Source organism: Phaethon lepturus, unplaced genomic scaffold (assembly GCF_000687285.1).
Source record: "Phaethon lepturus isolate BGI_N335 unplaced genomic scaffold, ASM68728v1 scaffold5032, whole genome shotgun sequence".
NCBI lineage: Eukaryota > Metazoa > Chordata > Aves > Phaethontiformes > Phaethontidae > Phaethon > Phaethon lepturus.
The window spans coordinates 87,194-110,722 of record NW_010524311.1 but is presented as its reverse complement, the minus strand read 5'-3'; the positions used below and the strand labels follow the sequence as shown (position 1 = coordinate 110,722).

The 23,529-nt window shown below is 36.1% G+C and overlaps 1 protein-coding gene across 1 annotated transcript in view; it reads right to left on the bottom strand.

The window, feature by feature from the left end:
* PDE10A (phosphodiesterase 10A) overlaps positions 1 to 23,529 on the bottom strand; it is a 107,189-nt gene that overhangs the window by 42,889 nt on the left and 40,771 nt on the right. Inside the window, exons 4-7 of the mRNA XM_010282419.1 lie at positions 19,283 to 19,403; positions 17,306 to 17,355; positions 3,636 to 3,776; positions 1,100 to 1,255 (exon numbers count right to left, since the gene is read on the bottom strand). Of these exons, the coding sequence (XP_010280721.1) occupies positions 1,100 to 1,255; positions 3,636 to 3,776; positions 17,306 to 17,355; positions 19,283 to 19,403 (468 nt within the window). The remainder of the gene's footprint in view (positions 1 to 1,099; positions 1,256 to 3,635; positions 3,777 to 17,305; positions 17,356 to 19,282; positions 19,404 to 23,529) is intronic.

Here is a 23,529-nt window from a genome sequence, read left to right as displayed (position 1 = left end):
ACAACTGTAAGAGCCATCTTAATGTTTAGATGGGACATAACAAGGATCCTCATCCATACACGAGAGCTAAGATGCACTTCTTCACAAGAGCTTTACGAATGGCACCTAGATTAGCAAGTCATGCTGGTACCAGCACCTCTACACACAATTTCTGAGGACATCTAGGTCCAGAGACAAAGGACAGTGAGTAAATCTTGACAACTCACAGAGGTGGGACAGGCTAGAGAGACAAAAGATGTCAGCTCCTAAAGGTTAAAGAAAAGGCTGACCGAAAACCAGCACATGGCTGTCAAGCTAGGAAGAAACCAGGAGACATAAGGACTCAACACCGGCATCCCTTGTCCTCCCATTGCAAGGCATCCTGGAGACTATCTGGACATGTGCATCTCTGTGTGCGACTCTTGGAAGTACCACCTGGACACACACATTTTTGTGCCTGAGTGTGTGTGGATGCAAGAATGTGAATGCAAATACATGAAATCTCTTTTGCTTCACTTTTGTTTTAAAATAAAATCGCTTTCCCCTCCTGTGATATCCAGCATTGAGACTTCCTATACTGTTACTACAACGCTGCAACATTATGTTTTACAATAGGGCTCATTCACTAGAGAAGCTACACCAAAAAGTCAACTGAAAAAAAAAAAGTTAAAAAAATCTTTCCATACTGTAAAATCAAGCTTTAGTTAAAAAAGTTAAAAATTAAGACTCAGGATAACTCAGCAGTGTCTTTTTTATATAAAGGGATTTTGGTTTTTGAGATTTGATTTACATTACATTCCATTCACTTGCTGTGCATTAACATTTCTAACAACTCTGTATTGAGTTTATAATTAATAAAGAAATCTTGAACCCATTTTCCCACAAAAGAACACAAGGTAAAATTCTTGATGTGTGCCTGTACTTGTGTATGCAAATTTTACCTCCTGTGACTGAAAATACAAATCACTACCTATTTTTTTCAACAAGTAATATTCGATACGGACAAAAATCAAGTATGAAAAAGGTAAAAAACACATAAGAAGCATGAGACAAGAAAGTTTGCGTGAGCTGAAGTGATGACCGTTGTGGGGAAGTGGGGAAAGGCTGGGCATGAGCTCACCTCTTGGTGACTAAGGTGGAAGGCTTCTTTGCCCCAGTGACGGTAAAGCTCCAGGATACCAATCAGATCACCAATTGCAGTGACAATTGGCAAACACAGAACAGATTGGATACGAGTCCCTGATTCCAGTCCAGTACCTTTGGGAAATCGCTCATCCTAGAAAATGTAAACATAATCTGATAAAACGTAAATATCAGAACATTAATATAAAAGATATACTGACATTTCCCTCCTTCTCCTGGCTGATAAAATCTGCAGGAACATGATAAAATTCACTAAAACTAGTATCTTAGCATAATTTACACACAGTATAAAGACATCTACTAAAAATATGTACTAAATAAGTCTCAGCATTAATTTACATATACAGATAACCTTACTGATGTAAAGTCAGAATTAGCTGTGATATTAGACCCAGCTTTGGGTTTGTTTTTGCAATACATTTTCTCTAAGCTCACAGGCAGCAAAGCCAGCACTTCATTGGTAATGCCTGTCCAGAATAAGTAAAAACCCAAACAAACAACACTACTCCTCCAAAGCATTTGCAATCATGAAGTGGACTGCTCAGGTTTCAGTTTGACCAAGCAGACAGCAGTGCTTGCAAGAGCAAGCAACAAAAATTGAAACCTGAGTCTAAGGCTTTAGGTTGTACAGAGTTATAATACTCAACCAATCCCTGAGGAGGAAAATGCATTCCCAAAAAATTAGGCATGAGACTAAGAATCTTTCTGCTTCCCTTGCTTATGCATCCTGAATAAATCAGTGCAAAAGTTGTAGGAAAAAATGTTAAAATAATCCTACCAGCTGCTATAAAAGGCCCAAATTCATAACTTTTAATCTACATAGGGACGTCCAAGGCTTTATAGCTTCAGTTCCCCATATAGGAAAACTCACAAAGACGTGAGAAACCACCTGGATGTTACAGTTAGTAAGGCAGTAACTAGCAGATGTGAAGTGTGGGAGACCCACTTCGCTGCACATCAATCCTTCAGGACTTAATTCGTACCAGATGTTCCCTGCAGGCTGTGCTTAGGCAAGACAGACACTCCTTCAAGACTGATCAAAATCTCTCCTTTCTCAAAGAAAACAGCAAGTAATCTCTACCTTAATGACTAAGATGACAATCAATCTGAATGGCTAGGAACAAACGACGGACAAAAGAGAGTGGGAAGCACTCTGCAACACAAGCCTCCTGCTTTCACTTTTTAATTCTGTCCTCACAAAAAAAAAAAAAAAAAATGCTGGTAAGTCTATCTGCACACGCTTTCCTTTCACTGTGGAGATGCTCCAAAAAATCATGTGAAGGCAAAACAAGTCACCAAACAGAATGTCCCTGTTCGGTCAATAATTCACTGATACTGTAAAACAACAAAAAAAGTTCAAATCTCATATCCCCGCCCCCCCCCCCCCCCCCCGATTTTATTATGAATGAAAAATCAAAACATACAGCCCTCATATACAAGGATATCATGCTATTAAAAATTACCAGTCACAATTTAAGCCCTATATGCGACTGAAAAAAACTAACAACATATAAAATCTTTATAGTCCAGTGTGTACAGAAAGCACTGACTGTTACTTCAGGGAAAGCGGCTTCTGCCTTTTGTTTCTGCAGTTCTGTTGACTTGAACTCACATTAGGCATTTGGTATTTTGTTTACAGGCCAGGTTTGTCCAATAAAGGTCATACATTTTTTTAACTAATATTTTTTTAAAATAGAGACAGCAATGTCCAATTTTGGCCACAGTATCAAAAGATTGTTATTCTGGACAGAACTCAAAAGGATAGAAAACACTGGAGAAGAGAATTTAAACTTCCTTGGTGTTGTCATGAGTTGAACATGAAGTTCTCATAAAGTACAGTTTAAATATCAGCTACATACAGTTGCATAGATGTGACTAGGGGATGAAGTTTTTCAAAAAATGAAAAAGGACAGACATACAGAGTGCCAAGAATTATCAGAATATCACCTTAGGATTTTCTGAATCCCTTTACAGGGAAAGTCCTGAATTTTTATCTCAGTTACATTAGTGTGACATTCATGGAGGTCTACTGATATTGTAAGTACTCTAGCTTTACATTAGTGTAAGCAGAGATCAAAATCCTGTCTAATAACCAGAATTCTGACTGACATTCCTGTCAATGTGAGCCCTGCATTATAATTAAATCAAACTTTGATTGACTATATGGAAGTTTTCTTGTTTGGGATTAGCACACTAAGTATTTCAAGACCAAGAGGACAGGAGTTTTGACTGACAGGTTATTTTCTCTCCAAGTGCCTATGGTACCATTACTTCCTTTAACTGACAACCAACACATGTTAAAAGAAAGAAAGAAACAAAAATCTTTAAACTTAAAAATAAATGAGATACTCTGAAACGATTCCATCAAGCTAATCCAAACTCAAATTTATGTTTTTGGTAGCAAGACAGATGTAAATTCTATCATACATTCAGCTCAGTAAACATTTCGGCATCAAAATATTCATTCTAAGAGCATGCTGTAATCATCTCATTAAAAAGAGAAAGCTTTTTACCCCCAGAATATCTTCTACTAACAACGTTTTTCTGGATCTGGCTACATAAGCAGATACTGTAGTGCCATGTGCAATGGGCCCTGCAGGAATGAGCCGTGGTTGTCCTTCTTTAGCTCCTGGTGGTGTAAATACACACAGACTCTAGTTAGAAGGGAAAAAAAAAGAAAAAAAAAAAGAATGCAGTTAGAAAGCATGGTTACTGTACTACCTAAGTAGCGTAAAAGACTGAATAAAGTAGATAACATGGAGAAACACAGCTTTTGATAATGAAAACTAGTTCGATAAACTCTGCTTAACTGTACTGAGATCTTAGAAAATCCCACTCTGAAGTCACCATTCAGACAGTGGGTAACTCTTCTGATGAAGTCAGTCATCTCTTGTATCAGAGTTGGATTGCATTTACCTTGAACACACAGTACACCAAAGACTCACAGAGGAAAAGATTACCTTGTAAAAGAAAGATTTTTTTTTTTCCTAGGATGCATTAATTTATTTCAATAGAAAGCACTCAGAGTAGAGATAATCCTTACATTTCTGGTTTATCTTATCCCAAGGAAAGGTAATTTCAAAATTATCCTAACACTATTTTTCCTGAAATCCAAGTGACTATAAAACTGTCACTTTTTGACTAAAACTAAAACTGTCTCATTTGTTGAAAAGTCAGGTATGACAACATTCACATCATGAAACTCATCCAGAAATGTCTGATACTTGTTCTATAACAAAAATATTAAACAAGTTAACAGCACCAAAATGAATGGGATTGTAAATAGTGTTTTACAAAAAGAAAATTAAACACACGTAACAAGGTCAAACCTGTAAACCCTTCTGTATGCCAAACACACTTCAAACCTAAAATTTCATTCATTTCTGGATGAAAAATAAACTTTATAGAACAGTAGAGTGCTGGAAAACAATGTCCCTATCACAGTCCCTTTAATGTTTTCCCCTATTTTTCCCCTCAGAAAACCTGCAAAGTCGTCTGTTAGGGACAACTGATTTTAAAGTCACAAAACGACATTAAAAAAAACCCAAACCTGTCTCCAATCAGGTTGAAATAGTTCAGGCAAAAAGTTTAATCTTCTGTTTCATTTTTCTACCTTCGCCTCATTACATCCATCAATTTATGTGTCTCCTAATGCTACAGAATCCCAAAGACTCACAACATTTTAAAGCGTTTATCACTGTCACACGCTGCGCAGCATAGCAGAGCTATTACCCTTTGAACACAAAGGGAATTTAGGCACATGAAGAATAAATGACATGGCAGAGGTTACACAAAGTGCTAGAGAACAGCAGGGATCAAATTGGTATTTCCAAGACTTCAGCTTAATGTCCTAACCTCTTGAGTCATCTCTCCTTATACATTCTTAATATTAACACAACTAACGCACCATCTCAGAGACCCACCTTCTACTGGCAAATTGTGTTTTCTTATTTACTATAATCAATGATACAATCTATTTCACTGATAAATTTGTAAGACCAGGAATATATTTAGAGAGCTCCTGTAGTAAGTCAGTCTACTGCTAAATAGCTATATGATTTTAAATTATGAGCTTAAGGCATAGGAACTAAGACAAAACATTCTAAGCAAAGATCCTTGCTAGGAAAATAGAATTTTTTTTTTTTTAAATTTACACACCTAATACCACAGATAGTAATAAATTGTGTGGTGGCACTATTATCTAACGTTCCTAGTAAGAATGGCCACATGTTGTGCCACTCCTTTGTACCGATTAATTTTCCTATCAAACTTTGGTTTCGTTAGGGCTGCTACAAGGGTCAGTCGCCCAAGATTCTACACCATCAACAGTTACAATAATTAATATTAATTACATCTAATCTGTCTCATATGTTTATCATTCACAAAGGTTTCTGTAACAGTAGACAAAAGCAGGTGCACAGGCACTCCAGATTCCAGTAGCTCAGAATGCAGCGTTGCCTTGAAAGACTGAACAAATAACTTTTCGTTTGTTCAAATAAGGCTTATCAGTAGCAGGGAGCTTCGCACTGGAGTTGTTATTATTTAAATATTTAGTTGTTATTATTTAAATATTATGCCATTATATGCATACTTGGTTCCCTGCAGGGAAAAAAAAACCCAAACAAAAAACAAACCCAGGAACAGAAAAAAGTAATAATAAAAAATCTACAGCCCTGATTCATTAAAGAAATTAAGTGAAATCTAGGCACTATTAAATCAATGGCATTTCTCTTATTTTGCCCTCCTAGACCTGTGAAGTCAGTATCACTATCGCACCTGAGTACCTCACAGTCTCCAACTGTGCATTATTACAACTTGCCTACAAGTCGGGTGGTGACGCTATACTCACCTTATAGATGGAAACTACGATAAAAATTTTGTGTTAATACAGTTATTTTAGCTGAGGCTCCCGTTACCATTTGAGTACAAACTTCACAGCTCACCACACAGGCTAGAGAGTGCCTTGCACTACGCTCAGAGCACAGCGAGCCAAACGGGTCGCAAGACAAAGAAAACTCAGGTGTGGAAGAAAGGAGGCAGACTTCAGAGATCAACAGTTACCAATGTGGGCCCTGCGAGACCAGGTAAATTACTAAACAGGGGCTGCTTTCTAGCATGGAATATTAAAAGTACAATTTGCATGTAAAAATTCAGCATCTACTGTCAGCTGTAGAAAATGAAGTGATGACATTAGATGCATCCTCTTGTAATTACCATTTCTTTGTTCTGCAAACATGCAAGGCACATTATAAAACATACGAAACAATTCCAAAAAGAACACACTGAAATATTCAGGAGATGTAATATAATGCACCATACATAGGTACTCCTTGCAGCAATGAAGGTGCCCTAGCTGTAATGGATTAACAGCATTCAGAAAGGAGAAAGTTGGACTTTACGCTGAGGGGAAAACAAACAGTCAAAGAAAACTACGGAATTCATAGCCAAAACAAGAGTGAAGTCTATCCAACAAGAATCTGTTTTCCAATGGCTAGGACATTTACTGAGTTCAAAAGAAAAACACTCCAGATTCTGACAAAACCAGTAACTGAGTATTTGTCTTGTTCTTAAGCAGAAGGTCAGAGAGTCTCAAAAAGTTCAGCAAGACAAGGGAGAGAGTTTTCCATCCAGTTATTCATTTGGTAATATGGTAATACAGATGAGAATTAAACTACTTAAAGAGAAAATCGAGCTGCCACATAGTATTTTAGCACTGACAAGTCATCTCAGCATATTTATTCCATACATCTCATGCTATCAAAAGGAAAGATACTTCTTCCACGGAGTAGCTCCACAGAACATGCACGGTATTTACACCATTTGGATGTCTTGCATTATGGTACCAGTGCATAAAATCTTGAAATATTCTCTTTATTCTGATTCCAAACCTCAACCTTATTCTTCAAATCCATTTACACTCACAGCTTCTTTAGGAAGTGGCCTTTAACTGGAAAAGTTAAAATGTTTATTTTCCATATGAATTACAAGAATGTGCTATGCAAAAAAAAAAAAAAAAAGCAGCACACACACACAAAACTCAAACAACAAAAAACATTAAATCAGTACACTGAATCTGCCAGAACAAGCCTGCTCAATTCACCAGAATTAAAAGCTTCGTTTATTCTTACTTTCTTATACTCTAATAAAACAAAGATACATATAATTCTTAAATGAAAACTTAGCTTCATAGTTACTTGCCTTCATAAGCTTGTTTCATATTTTTACATGCACTTAAATAGAACAAAAAAGAACATTTGACATAACAGAGCCAAGAAAAGCATCCCATGATCTGAAAAAAATACATTATTCTATTAAAACTGAAGAAACCACAGTTTATGATTTATTTAAATCGGTGTCCTGATATAAAAAGGTTTAGGATACAAGTGGCATAGAAATACTGAAATACATATCTTCACAAATGTTTGACCTGCTACACTATATGCTTATAGGAAAAAGATTTACTATTTTAAAAGTACTTTTATAGTAGGAACAGTAACACTATAATGTGTTCAATACTGAAAAGGTGGTTCATATTGCAGAGTATTGCAAAATGTAGGAGCTGAGCCACAATGTTTAACGTCCGGATTACATAGTCTAAGTAGTGGAATGAGTGAAATTAACAGGACACTGGACACCAAAGTTGGTCTCTCCAAAGGTTAACACTTTTATTCACACCATTCTTCTTACTTTTTCTTCGGACATATTTGGTTCCTTATGTCGAGATAGCAATGCGTGACACTTAGCAAAGTAACTGTGTTATTTAAATTACATGTATAAAATGTGCTTTTCCACACTGCTCTCCCGAATCATGCCCATAACTAAACACAAAACAATGCATCAATCTTTCTCTTCTCAGAAACAGCTTCTCAAAACAAAATACAAGAAGAAAAAACGACAAAACCAAGTGGGCACTGTTGCCAGAAAACAATGAACTCACTTCTTCCACACATACATATTTTTTTTCAGAAAAGGCCTTTACTGGATCTTCAGTGGCCAAAAAGCTGTGTTGACACCACGAAGGGTTGCTAGCAAAAGTTGCATTCACCAACACAGACCTTCCTGCGTCCTTGTGTAAGTATTAGTTCAGCTGGTAATCTCCTCTGTTGCTACCACCATGAAGTACTGTTGTGAATAGGCATCCCTATATTGGAAAAAGCTCGTGGACATTATTTTACTTCTAGTGATAAAAGAGTTTTGCAGAAGCAATCCCATTCTGCTTCTTATGAGAAACTACAAATCCCACTGCCACGTGGTTAGTGATCAAAAAACTCTTCAAACTACCCAGTAGGTTCTAAATTTGCCACTATTCCTCCTGACTCTGTACAGGTAGAAAATTATGACTGTGCAAGGAGAGACCTCCACCTAGACCTCAAACAACAACCCTTCATCTCCAAGGCCACAGAACAATTGATAATGCTTTCCTGACCATGCAGCATCATTAAAAAGACAAATTTTCTCATAACCATATATATGCTGCAATTAGTCCATAAGCATCTAGCATTCCATGTTGACTTTATACGTACACCTAACAAAGCTTCATGACCGCTAACAGATTCTATATATGACCAGTTTAAATCGGAATGAGTTTAAACATTTATTGCCAATTAAGGATGTGGAAACTTCTTGAGTTTTGTTTCATTAACAAAGCTTTTGAATCCTAGAAACCATCAATGGCAAGGTCAGCCAAACTAAATGCAGTAAGAACAAAAAAGCTGTGCTCTGCTCTACCATGGCATGTTACTGAAATAATCTCTGAGGCGTCGCACAGACACAGCTTTAAGAGAGTCTTTTTAATTACCACTGCCCAAAGCCACCAGGTTTTCAACATCACCTATCCAGCTGACATTTCCTGGTTTTCCTTTTGCTTAAGGAAATACTTATGAAATAAAACACACTGTAGTAATAATGAAATTTGGGGCTTGCTTACTCTGTTCTAATCATGAATCACAGCATTCTTTTAATTTGCAAATGCACATTCAAATCATCCTTCCCCAGCTCAAAGGGTAATTAGAAATGTTCCCATGCAGACATCAGATATATTGCATACAGCCTCAAAATTCAGTGAAGAAATGGATAGATTGGGCCTTTTCAAATTACTTGCATTTCTTTAGTGGGTCTGAATATTTTACTTCAAACATAAACTAAGAGTTTGCACTTCTGCTAATAACACTGAACAGTGACTAATAATCAAAATAAAGAACCAGTGGATTTTCAACCACAACTTAAACAATATACAGTCAGAAAAAAAAAAAGGAACTATGACAATATAAAGTCTTGTAATTTCCCAAATACTACACTGAAAACGCACAATGAAGTAAAAGGGAAAGGTTGAGGAGACAGCCGGATGCCTGTGCACTGCTCATGGTATCTTTTGCTGCTATAACCACTTGCAGTGTGAATGTAAATCAGTATCAGAAACAAATAAACATGAATAACTCTTTACTGACATTGCAATGTCACTCTCTCCTGGCAAAAGTTAAGTAATAACAGATATCTAATACAGACAGAGCATTCAATATCTCTATGGCCGATGAGGGAGAAGGCAGTAGAGAGGGCAACCGAGATGGGAGAGTCACTCTGCGTTTGGTAAACTACCAAAAGAGCAAACATTGGCTTGGAGACTGAATCCTTTGGAAGCTTCCAGGTTCCCTGGCACCCGGCAGCCCATGGGATCCTGCAATTCCCTATTTCGATCTCTTTCCCCTCCTTCCAGACAGACAGAATCTCCTTACCTACATAAAACTCAACTACCCTATTACCAGTCCTTTTCCAACAATTTCCATATGGTGAAGTGAAGTCCATACGACAGACTCCTTTCTTTAAATGTAGTTAGGCAGGGGAACACTGAAGTCTCACACCAGAAACCTCCAACCTGAGGTTGGAACCTCAGAGCACGCAAGGTGTGCCTTTTGTGACATGACACGTTGTTCCAGCTGGGCCCAAAATCTTCAAAATTATTCCTTCCCTCCTAGTTTAATCTCTCAATTCACTTTGATAAAGTTTCCAACCAAAACAACTCCTATTAATTTTGACTGATGTTACAGTGTGGCCTGGAATCCAGTAATGGCCTCATAATGACCGCAGAGAGCAAGAGGTGCTTAAAAAACCCAAACTGAAACAAAACAGAAAGTCCAAAACAAATTATAGCCATAACAAAGGTTCAACCACTGGTGAACACAGACAAATGTAACAAAATTCACCCTTTCATATTTCATAGGCACTTTAGGTATAGGCAATATATTTTAATCTCTAACGTCTTTTTAAAATGCTAATACATTAACAAGTCTTCCACTCTACAGGAATGCAGAATGATGTACACTGTCATCAGTTCTTCAGGGACATCAACATGACAGCATTCTCAATTCACAGCTAAACACAGCAAACTTGGCTTTCAAGTATATAACAAAATTAGTATATATATAATAAGCTACAATGCCATAGCTTTTGGTGCTCTTTTTTTGGTACCATGCACACAGTCTGTTGAAATAATGAAGTAATTTATCTTGAACCTCTTTTACTGTGGCCAGAAAACCCCGCATTACTCCTTGTTTGTAACAGCTAAGAGCATGCACATGAAGAATTACTGATGATCATCTTGTCATGCTGTCATAACTTGGCCCCACAGTTGTTTTTTCTAGTGAAAAATCTAATGCTTGACAGAGGAAGCAGATTAAAATGCCAGTAAAAGGACAGTACCTACAGTTTTCAGGTGCTTTCAGTCTTTGGTTCTTCTGAGGAAGCGGGCAAGTACAGGTGTAACTGATGCTATTCTTCTAGTGGCTGTTGGTGTGTAGCCCATGGGAATCCGGCACAACAACAAATCCCAACCCACAAAGGCTACAAACCATTCATCTAACTATATGAAGTTTGCCAGGGCTGGATTTGAACTGCAAACATGTATTGCTCACCATTTCACAAACTGCTCAGTTGTTTCTTCTTTTTTTTATAATCCTCCTTATAACTAAGCAAATACCAAACATAAACTGATCTTTCTAAGATTTCTTTGCAGACAAAAAGGTTTGGATAAGAATCAGGTTTAATGATTAGAATGAGGGTTGAAGTACACACGTGACAAGCATCCCATTAACAAACTGTTTTCATGGTAAGGCTGACTGGATCCTGATCTACTTTCTTCCACAGTGAATTTTGCTGATAAAACTAGCCGTAAAGATACTTAATGGAAAATCACTTAACATTCAACTGACATTAAATGAGAGCCTTAATACTAAAGCATTGCTATACGACTTGACACTTGGGGAAAAAAAAAAAACATTAAAGAGTAATGGGAATTAAGCAAGTTGATATTAAGTGAGCTTAATGGTTTTTTGCTGCTCACATCGTTTTCTGTTCAGTAACAGCAATAGATTTTTACTCCTGCTAAAGGAGGTAACAACCTACATGTAAGACCACACAGCCTAATGATAAAATTATTTGCAGTATAAAGGTTGTGCCCTAAGGCCAGGGTTTTTTCAGGAATAAAACTCATCACAATAAGCAATGATGACCAAGAAAACCAAGAAACAAACAGAACTAATTTGCAAAGTATCCACAGGCAAAAACCTTGGATTTGTAAACTGGCTAAGTTGAAGTAGTAGCCCAATACTACCATGCTAAAAATCTTAAAGAGCTATAGGCAATTGTGTCCTGGGTTTAAACACAAGTGCAATAATCCTACTACATGAAGCACAAGGGGATAAAAGAAGAAAAAACAACCCAGCAACTACCTCCATTGTTTATAAAAACTCTTATTTCCTTCTTGATAACTGACAGTGTACTTGACAGGAGATTTGCATTTTTAAACTACACAGTATGTAAAAACGTTGGATACTTGTGAAATGAAGACAATGCATTGAAATGCTGTAAAACAACTAGTAGTTGTGAAGGGTTTTTTTAATGTTTTCATCCTCCTGAACGATATAAATTTCTATCTGCACTTCATTCCTGGAAACTTTCCAGTTGATCTACACAACTGAAAAACACCGCAAGAGTTCTATCAGTTCATTGACACAGAAAACTAAGTTGACATACCTCTCTTCCATCCCTTCCATTTTAAGGCATGATAGTCAGCTCAGTATTTTTCTGAAAGATGTTTGTCCAGACAGTTCTCAAACACCGCCAGGGATGAAGGTCCCTGAGCTTTCACAAGCAACACACTATAGTGCTTCATTACAGCCACAACTGGGGAAGCCTTCCTAATGCCAATTCAAGCCCACTACTTCTTGCCCTACACACCATAGGTATGGAGAATAGATGATTCCCTTCCTCTCTGGTTTATCAAGGAATATCTTCACCCCCCCAACTTCCTTTTCTTTAGACTACGCAATACCAATTCTTTTGTTTCCTGACCATTCTCCCTGCTTTCTCCTGAACTCACTTCAGCTCCTCCAATTTTTTCTTAAATGTGCAGTGTTTAAACCGGACATATTATTCTACCTGAGACCCTAGAAGTAGATGGAGGAATGGGAAAATTACTTTATACAAAGGCTAGATTTCTGCTTCTGCTACGTACAACAGTGTCTTTTTTGCTACAGCAACAATTTGCTGACTCATGTCTACCTTCAAATTCACTGCAAACCCCAGAATCTTTCTCAAAGTCATCAATTGCCCTATACAGACGGAGGCAATCCATAGAGCGCCCAGCACTTAGCCTCACTGACTCATTGTCCAGTTTCTTCCGACCATTTTCCCAAGATCATTCTGAATTTTAATCCGTGCGTACAAACACATCTCCAGTCCTTCCCGATTTCATGCGTAATGTAAATTTAGTAAGCCTATATTCTTCCTTCACGCATGCATTGATGAGTATACTGAGCAAAACCAGATCCAGGATATATCCTTGAGGATTTATATAAAATACCCTCCCATCCTGACAGTGAAACATACAACTAGTTTCTATCTAGTTTTCTAACCAATTCTGCATTCTACCTATAGTATACTCATCATGACCATATTGCACAAGTCCATTTACCCGAATATTCAATGAAAGAGGACCAAAATTTCACTAAAATAGATCTTGACAGTTATTTATCTAATTTCTCTCAGTTTGACAATTTAATGACTCAAAGTTGAACTCATCAACAGCTTTCCCTCTCTGCTGAGTATCACTATTCACTGGCAAATAAGAAGGCAACAGACTTCTTCCACTTTATACATAAAAAGAGTACACGATGGTAGAATTGATTCAAGGGTAGAGACCAAAATTTTCTCAACTGACTTGCAGCTAGAACGGCTTCACCTGGCAACATGTTTAAAAGACTCAAATTTCAGAGAGGATGTCTGCACATACAAAATAATGTCACTTAGCCTAGCACAAAAACCTGAGACAGTTCGCAAGCAGTAGATGTTTTTTCCTTGGTTCTTAATAATTCAAATCACCCGCCCCATAGATTCACTAGGTGGCACTGCACATCAAGCTGCAACAATTTCTGCATGACCAGGAATTGCTTAATAAGATACACCCTGAAGCACAGAGTATGTGCACATATTTGTGGCCTCGCATAATTATTTCTTACAATAAAGCTATTGGAAACGTCTATCTGAAGGACGATCTGTTTGTCAACACAATTTGCAGTTTCAGGAACTAAGTAACACTCACAAGACCTAGTAAAAGCTACTTCAAGTGTATGCCTATTAAGTTCGAAGTCACACATCTTTACGTAGGAATCACAATGTAATCATGAGGTGAATTACTCACACAAATTAGGAATATAAACAAGAAGCATCTGAAGAATCAGATAATACAATAATGCATTAGAAAATCTGTAGCTGTGATAAGTATTTCAGAAATATTACCCTGTAAAGATGTCAGCTTATGGGCTTACATCCATGCCCAGCTAGGTTGGTACTTAGGCACATTGATCTACACACACACACCATCCAGTACGAGGATTTCAGTAAATCCTTTAAGTCATGTTTGAAGATGATATTCAATTAAGGTCATAACATGAGAATTATGAACTATATATTCATCCCCATAAGGAATAAAACAGAAAAACTGAATAATTTATACATTATTAATATTTTGCTCCATTGCTCCTTTGCTGGAGAGCTGTGAAACACTCCTGTTTGATTTGGAAGTGTGTCCAGTCTCCAATATATAGTATTTGCAAAATGGCTGTTATGTACCTTAAGAATAAATAATTTTATTTGCATAACTGCACTAACCCATGGACAAAGATCAACAGTACGCACTAATCATTTGCTGGCTTTCATTTCGTAAACATCTAGAACTTCTGTAAAAGGAAGTTATCATCTATCCTAATTAGAAACTCACTATTCAATCTAGACTGAAGGTAGTTATGGAAATCTCATATTGCAAAAACGTCCCTTACTTGAGATTAACATGTGTCAAGATTCTCAAATTTGGATTTCTTTAAACAGGCACAAGTATACCTACACATATTTACAGTGGGAGCCGAAACGAAGTAGAAAAAAAGAATAGTTTTGCTGAATTTGCAAAACTTAAGTCACAAACCAAGCATCAAAAAAAAAAAAGCCACCAAAAAATAGAAACCATTCTTCAACATGTGGCCATAGGTGTTCAGCAACTACTTTGTCCAGGCTAATGATAGGGTTTTTTATCATTTTTGAAACTTCAGCTTAAGGAAGTAGCTCTTTTCTGACATTGATGCTATGCAGAATCTTTTTGTTCCCATTTTAAAAAGATATTTAATAAAAATAAATAAAAATACAATAAAATAAAAATACAGCTAAACCACAACAGCTGGACAATGGTTAATCTCACTTGGACACATCCTTTAAATTAAATATTCAAAAGACAAAGATATCCAAATTAATTTTCAATGATAATTTCTTACCAAAACGTAACCTAATGCGTTACCCATTTAGTTACAAGACTACAAACATGAGTCTGGCCCAAAGCCAACTAATGTGAATGGAAAATCTCACACTAACTTCAAAGGACTTGGGATCAGTCCCTATAATAACTAGATGAAAAACATTCCATTTTGGGAGATGCAGCTACATAGCAGTGGTTAATAAAGTCAATGTGTGTTTTTAGTGGTTGAAACTTTTTTCAGGAAAGAGTTATATTGAGAAGCAAATAGATGCAACTGCCTAGCAGGCTATTACAAAAAAAAAAAAAAAAAAAAAAAAAAAAAAAAAAAAAAAAAAAAAAAAAAAAAAAAAAAAAAAAAAAAAAAAAAAAAAAAAAAAAAAAAAAAAAAAAAAAAAAAAAAAAAAAAAAAAAAAAAAAAAAAAAAAAAAAAAAAAAAAAAAAAAAAAAAAAAAAAAAAAAAAAAAAAAAAAAAAAAAAAAAAAAAAAAAAAAAAAAAAAAAAAAAAAAAAAAAAAAAAAAAAAAAAAAAAAAAAAAAAAAAAAAAAAAAAAAAAAAAAAAAAAAAAAAAAAAAAAAAAAAAAAAAAAAAAAAAAAAAAAAAAAAAAAAAAAAAAAAAAAAAAAAAAAAAAAAAAAAAAAAAAAAAAAAAAAAAAAAAAAAAAAAAAAAAAAAAAAAAAAAAAAAAAAAAAAAAAAAAAAAAAAAAAAAAAAAAAAAAAAAAAAAAAAAAAAAAAAAAAAAAAAAAAAAAAAAAAAAAAAAAAAAAAAAAAAAAAAAAAAAAAAAAAAAAAAAAAGGGCAGAAGGTCATAAAGTGCCCAGGCCCTCAAGGTATCAGAAGACTGGGAGGAAGCCCGTATTATGCCACACTAATCTAACAGGAAAAACCTCACCGTAGTAAGAATTCTCTAGGTCTCAAGCTGTAAAGGTAATTTTACTGCAGTCTAATGCTTTTGCAAAGCATTAGAGATGAACATGCTCAGCTGGCATGAAGTTACAGCCGCTGAGGCTGGCCAGCGCTGTGCATTCAGAACGGATGGCTGCACTTCCTGCGAGCTCCTGCCTTTGGCAGCAGGAGGAAGCTCTTCAATGACTGTTTGCATCACGCCCCACCCATGATGTCACCTTCTAATGAGAACCAAAGATTGCATTCACAAAGGATGAACAACTTGTTACTTAAATTACACCCCTCAGTGAAAGCGTTATTAAAACAATATCAGCTATTTACATATTTACAGAACTCATTCAGAGTAGACCCAATTTCTGAATAATAGAATGGGTTATCTGTATTATATGAAATAATCATTACATAAAAAATGCAAAACCCTTTCCATTTCTTTTAGGAAACTTCTGTATAGGCCTTCTTTCACATCCTTCAAATTAGACACTATCTATTTGAGTAAGTAAATAATATTCTCAGGCAAAGCTCAAGTCACCTGCATGTTTGTACATCTTCAATCCTGTTTCCATTATTTTGAAAATGTCATTCTTCCCCTTTTTTCTGAATTCAATTACGTCACAAAGAGCAAAGGAAGTTGGCTAATGGACTATACAAAAATAAACTATTAAAACTGTCTGTGTAAAGTAAGGAAACAAAAACAGTGAGAAAAAGATTTTCCTCTCTAGTAATTTTTCAGCGAGAGTTTAATTTGTTTATTGAACCAATGAAAGACATAAAATTTCTGACAAATTGTGATTTTTAGGTTGATGGAACTGACTGAAGTATAAACTGCATTTCCTTCTTGGTAGCCATTCGATGTAACTGCAAAGTCTTGTACAATAGTAACTGTACAAATTAATCAGGGTAGAAAAACACGTAAAGCTTTCTAAATGCCAAATAACAAAACAGTAAATATTGGACTCACTGTTATTCAAATTATTACATCAGAAATTTATTTCATTCATAAATTTTAAATGTACAATTTTTTTATGCTACCTAAAATCTACATCTGAATTTTATATTATCTCACTATCAAGTTGCAGCTGGCAGTTAACAGAAGACCTGATAAAATTTAAAAGAAAAAAAATCAGAGAGATAGCTAGATTAAAAGAATAGGCTGTGCAGACAGTAAATCCAAGTTTTCAGTTTGTTAAAGACCATTAATAATAGAGCTAAATTGCAAGTTAAGAGAAACAATAGCACTACTGCTAAATCTTTAAAAAAAGGCAAAAAGCCTAGAAGCTAAATGCAGGAAACATTTTTTTCATTACCATTACGTTCCATAAATGTCTATTTTACAGAAATAAAGATAACATAAAGCTAATATTCAGCACTCGGGTAATACTTCTCACTAAATGATGTGCAAAATAAAATCAAAATATCATTGTCAAATTGGAAAATGCACTTGTTACTGTAAAGAAAAGCAGCATCTTAATCCAGTATACTTACATTATTGCATTCTCCCAGGAAATATAGTGCAAATCCATCAGCTTTTGTAGCTGCCAAAGCAATAATAAAAGAAATAATTGTACTCACAGGGGGAAATCGAACTTAACACAAGATCTGAGGTGAAACCACAGATTCAATTCCACTTAGGACAAACATCTAAAATTCTAAAGGTGAAGGTCTATTGTTGTGTCCCTCGAAACTTCCCAGACTCTACAAAGTTAGAGGTACAAGACAATTCCTATTTCCCCAATTGTCATTTACTACATTCTAAAAGATAATTAGAAACAATCTCTTTATACATCCTATTCTTATTCCAAGGCCTAATGTCTGTAAATTCAAATTAATTCATATGACAGTATAGAAGTAACATAAAAACATGTACTTACAATATAATCAGACAGATAACATTGTAATTTCCATGAGTAAAATAAATATCATTTGTAGATGGTAAGCTATATTTGTCCTTGCCTTAAGATAGAAAATTATGGGAATATAAAACGTTACAAATATTGCCACAAAAATGTGTTTCAAAGGAATTGTTTCTATTTTCTGCACCTGCCCTGTATTAAAAACACTGACACCAGGAAGTTTTTACTTGCCAGATTTCTGCCAGATTCAGATTGTTGTATGAAACAGGGTAAAGTCAAGTTCCTTAAACTCCAAAAGTTTCAAGTCAACCAACCATCGTAACTTATTACTAAAATGAAAACTCTCAAAATCAGAAGAGGATATGGCAATCAGTGTTTTTTACCCTGCTTTACACAATAGACTTTGATACTTCGAGTGTAAGTCTGTCTGTCTTCCCAACAGTTCATAATCATTCTAACCAGTAAATGTATGTATGTGGTACCTGGGTTTTATGAATGAACACACGAATCCATTTATTAAATTTCAGGTGAGTGATTATACTTGTCTGTGAGCGAATCAATTGGCTTTCTGCATTTCTTTGACAAAAGGCAAAAAATGCCACTGTGTAGTTATTTGCTTATTGTCAACTGTGTAACACCAGTGAGAGTTCGGGGCACGGTAATTTGCATTCAGATTTTAAACTCTTCAGCTGCAGTACATAGGCACATTGAGTTACAAGGCAAATGAGCACTGTAAAAATAAAAAAATCTCATCTGCTTTACAAAAGGAAAAAAAAAAGTAAAACATAAGCAGACCCTGTCTCCTATAGCTTCTTGCTTGCTGTGTATTAACGAAGTCAAGTCTGATTTGCTGTGAGCTGGACATCACTATCCAAATAACCACTTAAGCAAAATCAGTAAGCAGAAGTGGTCCTTTTAAAACATCATGTATATAAACCAGAGCTATTACTCATCATTACAAAATGATGAAGTAGCAGGGATGGTAAAAGCTTTCTAAAGAGTTGACTGAAAGCTATACCGAACAAAGCTATTGATAATTCCTATTGATGTCTGAGTACATCCACTCTGGCTAAAAAGAAGTCGACTTACACTTATATTGTTATTGAAAATTTGGGGGGGATTGTTTTTTAACTTTTGATCATATATAGTGTTTTCTTACCACAAAAGGTACTTATATCAGATAGAAAAAATGGTTAAATGACTGAATGTAATTTGAGATCACGCAACAGATATATGCTCTTTCAGGAACATCTCAGTTTTGTTTCAAAAGGAGTTCAAGTATGCAGTGGTATTACCCATAGATTATTTTTTTTTTACTTCCAATATTGACGTTGCACCACCATCATAAACAGAACAGTCTATTATTTGGTTCATTTAACAGGGGACCATAATTTTGCAGTTGGATACTCTCTCTCCAAAGATGAAATTCACTTAAGTGCAGTCAGGGATTCACTGAGGGACAGAAGGTGAAGTAAGTTCATACTGAGACACCATTCAAAGAAAACACCATTATCACTCAATACCTGTCTTTATTAATTAAACTACGCAAGAGATGTGCTGTGCACTGATGCTACGTAACAGCTCAGAGACATGTGATTCTCCTTCTTACCTATTTTAATGATGCTGCTCAGTTCATACAGAAGTAGTTGGTTATCTCCTCCTGTATCCAGGCGCTGTTCTATGTAGCTGTTCAATTCGTACACTACACCTTGCATATTCGTATCCTGGTACTATGGAAGCAAAGATGAGAAGACCATTTTAGAAAAACTCAGACGTATTTCGCAGGTTTTAAACATATAAATTCATTAAAAATAATACGTTGAGATTTCAATACCGAGTGAGCCGCAACTGTCCTAATCCAGCTGCCTGAAGAACTGGGTCACTGCCAAGCCAGAGGCACAGCACTCCACTCTGTGCTCCATTAGACACTTGTTCAAAGTGTATGGCGTACACCACTGAGCAATTAGTAATAGCCTAAATTTGGCCAAGGTCACATGACAATGTCTCAAGAAGAAGCTGAGAGATGCGGCAATTATATGGGAAGTAACGTTCAAATCCTTCCTTTTAAGCTCATACTCCACCACAAAAGGAGGCAACTCTCTGCCTTTGCCAGCATCTTCCACCTCACATTCATGAACCAAATCACAGAGCTGTGCCAAGCACCAGAGCTTTGAGGCGGTAGCTCCAGGAGCTCAGCCTTTCAAATACAGCAGCAATTAACACCAACAGACTGAAGGACAGAAATCACACGAGTCAAAATCGTGCTAGCCACTGTGGCCTAGCAGGCATGTGTTTCAACTGAAGACGGCAGACAAAGCCAGAAAGAGATTACAAACCAGTTAGGATGTTTGGATGGGAGCAATGGGGTGCTGGTTGCTGGTACGATGAAACAGCATGACATAGCTACAATCTCATAGGAAAGGAGATGCAGCCTCCCTTCAGGGGCCCAGCTGCATCTGGTTATCCAGTTCCCGAGACCTGAAACCAAGTCCTGAAGGGCTGATAAAACTGGCAGTAAACGTGCATGTGTAGCATGACAACTTCACGAACAATCATTTCACAGAAAGCAATACTTGGCCGTAACTAAAGATTCATTACCCTGCCCGAAACTGGAAATGTGGCAACTGAAGAAAGTAACACGGTCAATTACTTATTGAACTTAGTGATGCAGTCAATTATGTTGCTTAAACTAAAAATGAAGCTGGCGATACTTAGATGAATTAATGTTGCTTGAAAGACTAAGACTTAATCTCCTGCTCATTCATACGTTAGAGCCAAATGTAATATAGACCAGACTAATGTAAACAGTACTATGGAAAATGCCATTAAAGTTCAGAGAACCACAGTACCACAGTCTAGCCACCACTCCCACGTTTATGTGCACGTATATAACTCTGCTCTGTATCTCTAGATTTTCTCTGTCTGTAACTTTGGGTAAATGTGTACACATGACACTTACTGATGGATTAAACACGTAACTTACATAATATAATTCCCGCTATTACTTTCATGCATTTCTACATACAACACACTACATCATGGATACAGAGTATATGGCCATGTATTTAGGATACATTTGGCTTCCTCATCTCAAAAAAAATGAACTCCATCAACAAAAAACCCAAGTACTTGCTGGATAATATCGATTCCCAATTCCCTGAAGTTAAGCAGATCTTTATCTTGACTTTAAAATGGCTCCTGAGAACATACAATCTTTGTCATGACCACTTCTTAACACATGGTGTTGTATTAATCTATTGCTCCAAATGGACATATTAGAACGTTTGAGACCTAGGGTCCCCAAAATGTTCTCAACGTATAATGACCGTAACACAATAATTCTTTCTATAAATTGATGTGACAGTTACACATTTTAACAGTGATGTAAGGTCACATCGCATACGCGCATAAACTGCTCTGAGTCTTGAGTTTACAATACAGCATGCCATTACCATTATTAGCACCGCATGGCAACTGGCAAGCTTCCATTGACTGTCCTCTGTTGTGTCCCACATTTACTACTATATGATTCTTCAAAGGAAGAAAACAATAGCATGGTTTCATGAAAAGTGGAATTTTTAGACTTAGGATACAGCTGTAAGTAGCCATGTAACAGGAAAATGGTGAACAAGAGTCTGTATTACTCATACGTGTTAACCCGTATCTGCAAAAGGGTATGCAGCCACATACCCTAAAGCAACAATAGCTAATCACACACACATGCACAAAGCCTTTATCACGTGGAAAAATGCCTTCCTAGAACTTGGAAATGAATATATATCCCTTTGCCTGTGATGCACAGTCAGGATTTAGATCAAACCTTCAAAGGTTAAAGCTAATACATTAAGAGAACACATCATCAAAATGAGCCCACTGGCATAACAGCCGGGGCAGAATAATAACTTCCCCTGCAATCAAGCAGCAGTTCCGCCTGCATAGTAATTACATAATAAGCTATGTGCCCTTTATCCTCACCTCTGCAACACATGGTTGCAAACAGTTTGTAAGCAGGGCAAACCACTGCATGCATGCATGCTACTAGAAAGATGGCAGCTGTGTAATACATACAGCTGTAATAGCGCAGATTTCTATTACTGACGATCTGTGGATCCACAACTGGCCAGATGAATAGAATTTGCCCAGATTCACAGTTAAATATTCTATGACTTAGATCAATCACCAGCAAAGAATTACTCCATCATGCTGTAAAATGGTTTTATTTTTATTACAGTGGAGTGAAAGAAGTTTATTTCTTTGGTTCTAGGCATTTTAGATTGGATAACCACAATTATGTTTGGTTGAAAAGCCACAATATTCTTTATGAAACCATGTATTTAAACACTGAATAAGTCATCAGCAAACCTTGGTACAAGCACTATCCAATGCAGCTGCTAACATAGACCTGCACATATTCGGTGTAAAACATATTTTAGGAAAGTAATTCCTCAAAAAATTTCAACGTACTTGGTGGAATAAGAGTATTTATTTGGCATCAGATATAGTGTAAGTACCATTTCTTAATTTGTTATGGTAGTCTAGTTTGCAATTTACACATTATTATTATTACTCAACACCTTTACTTAACTCATTCTCCCCATTGCTGATTTCCTTCTATTTAAGATTCAGTGTCTACAAGTATTCTGCCATATTTACTGTAAAATTCTGAATTTCAATGACATTACATTACAATAATTTAAGTGGACTAAAAACTGGTTTAGCACTATCACACCACTATCACACCAGCATCGTGTGTCTAGTAGCTGCATATATTATAATGCTATGAAAAGAACTAACAATTAACAAGGGAAATCCCGTTATAAATATTCATCTACAAGTTTATAAATATGGAAGAAGGATTTTTTTTCAGGATTTATATAAAAATATTTCTATGGTTATTTGTCTTTAGAATATTGTGGTGCAATAGAAGACAGCATCCCATGACAGATGATTTAAGAATAGTGCTGTGACTTAGATCTAAACAAAGAGGCTGAGAATCACAAACATTTTATTCCATGAAAGGAGGTACTGAAGTATCATAGTGAGATGAATTTTAAGCATTCTTTCTCAACAATTAAGACCCATCAAAAAAATTTCAAGGACACAATTTAATATCTAAATTAAATAATATTTAAGTAAATTTTAATATTTATACATTAATATTCTTTTAATATTCAAGTAAATTTTATGTATGACAAACTGAAATTAATATTAATTTCCATGCTTTCATGCTCATAAGGTAGCTGTGCCAGGGGCATTTTATGCTCCTGCAGAAAAGAGAAAGCCCTTCTGCTGCAAGAAAAAGCCTTCATTAATACAGCACAGGTTCAGTAAGTGCAAACATAATCCAGAAGTTGATTTGTTTTCTCTGTAACTTCTTAAAATGTCTTCTGAATAGCAACAAGAAGAGCAAGTTCCTACTCCCTACTACAGAGCTCTTTCTCCACAGCAACAACTGCCTGGCTCTGCAACAGAAACACATCCTTTCACAGATCGCATGGCATTATGGCAGGCGAGGAGGAGTTAGAATAAACAAGCAGCCCAAATGCCATGTAATGTGGAGAGGGATGGCAAAATGTACTTTGGAGATGCAGAACTTCACTGGACAAGGAGAGAAAAAAAAAAAGCCAAAACCAAACTGTGAAAGCCACAAAACATGGGGGGAAATGACCACATCCAGAGAGACTGATGTTGCTTATTTTTCATCTGTAATTTAGGCATCTTAGGCTGGTTTCAGAGGATGTCAGACAGAACCACAAGCCAGAGCTCTTTGTCAGCTGAAGCAGGCGGCCTCTAGCCCACCACAGGGTATGAGAGCCAGAGGACTACCACCTTCCGGGAGGTGGCTGTAAAGTCCCG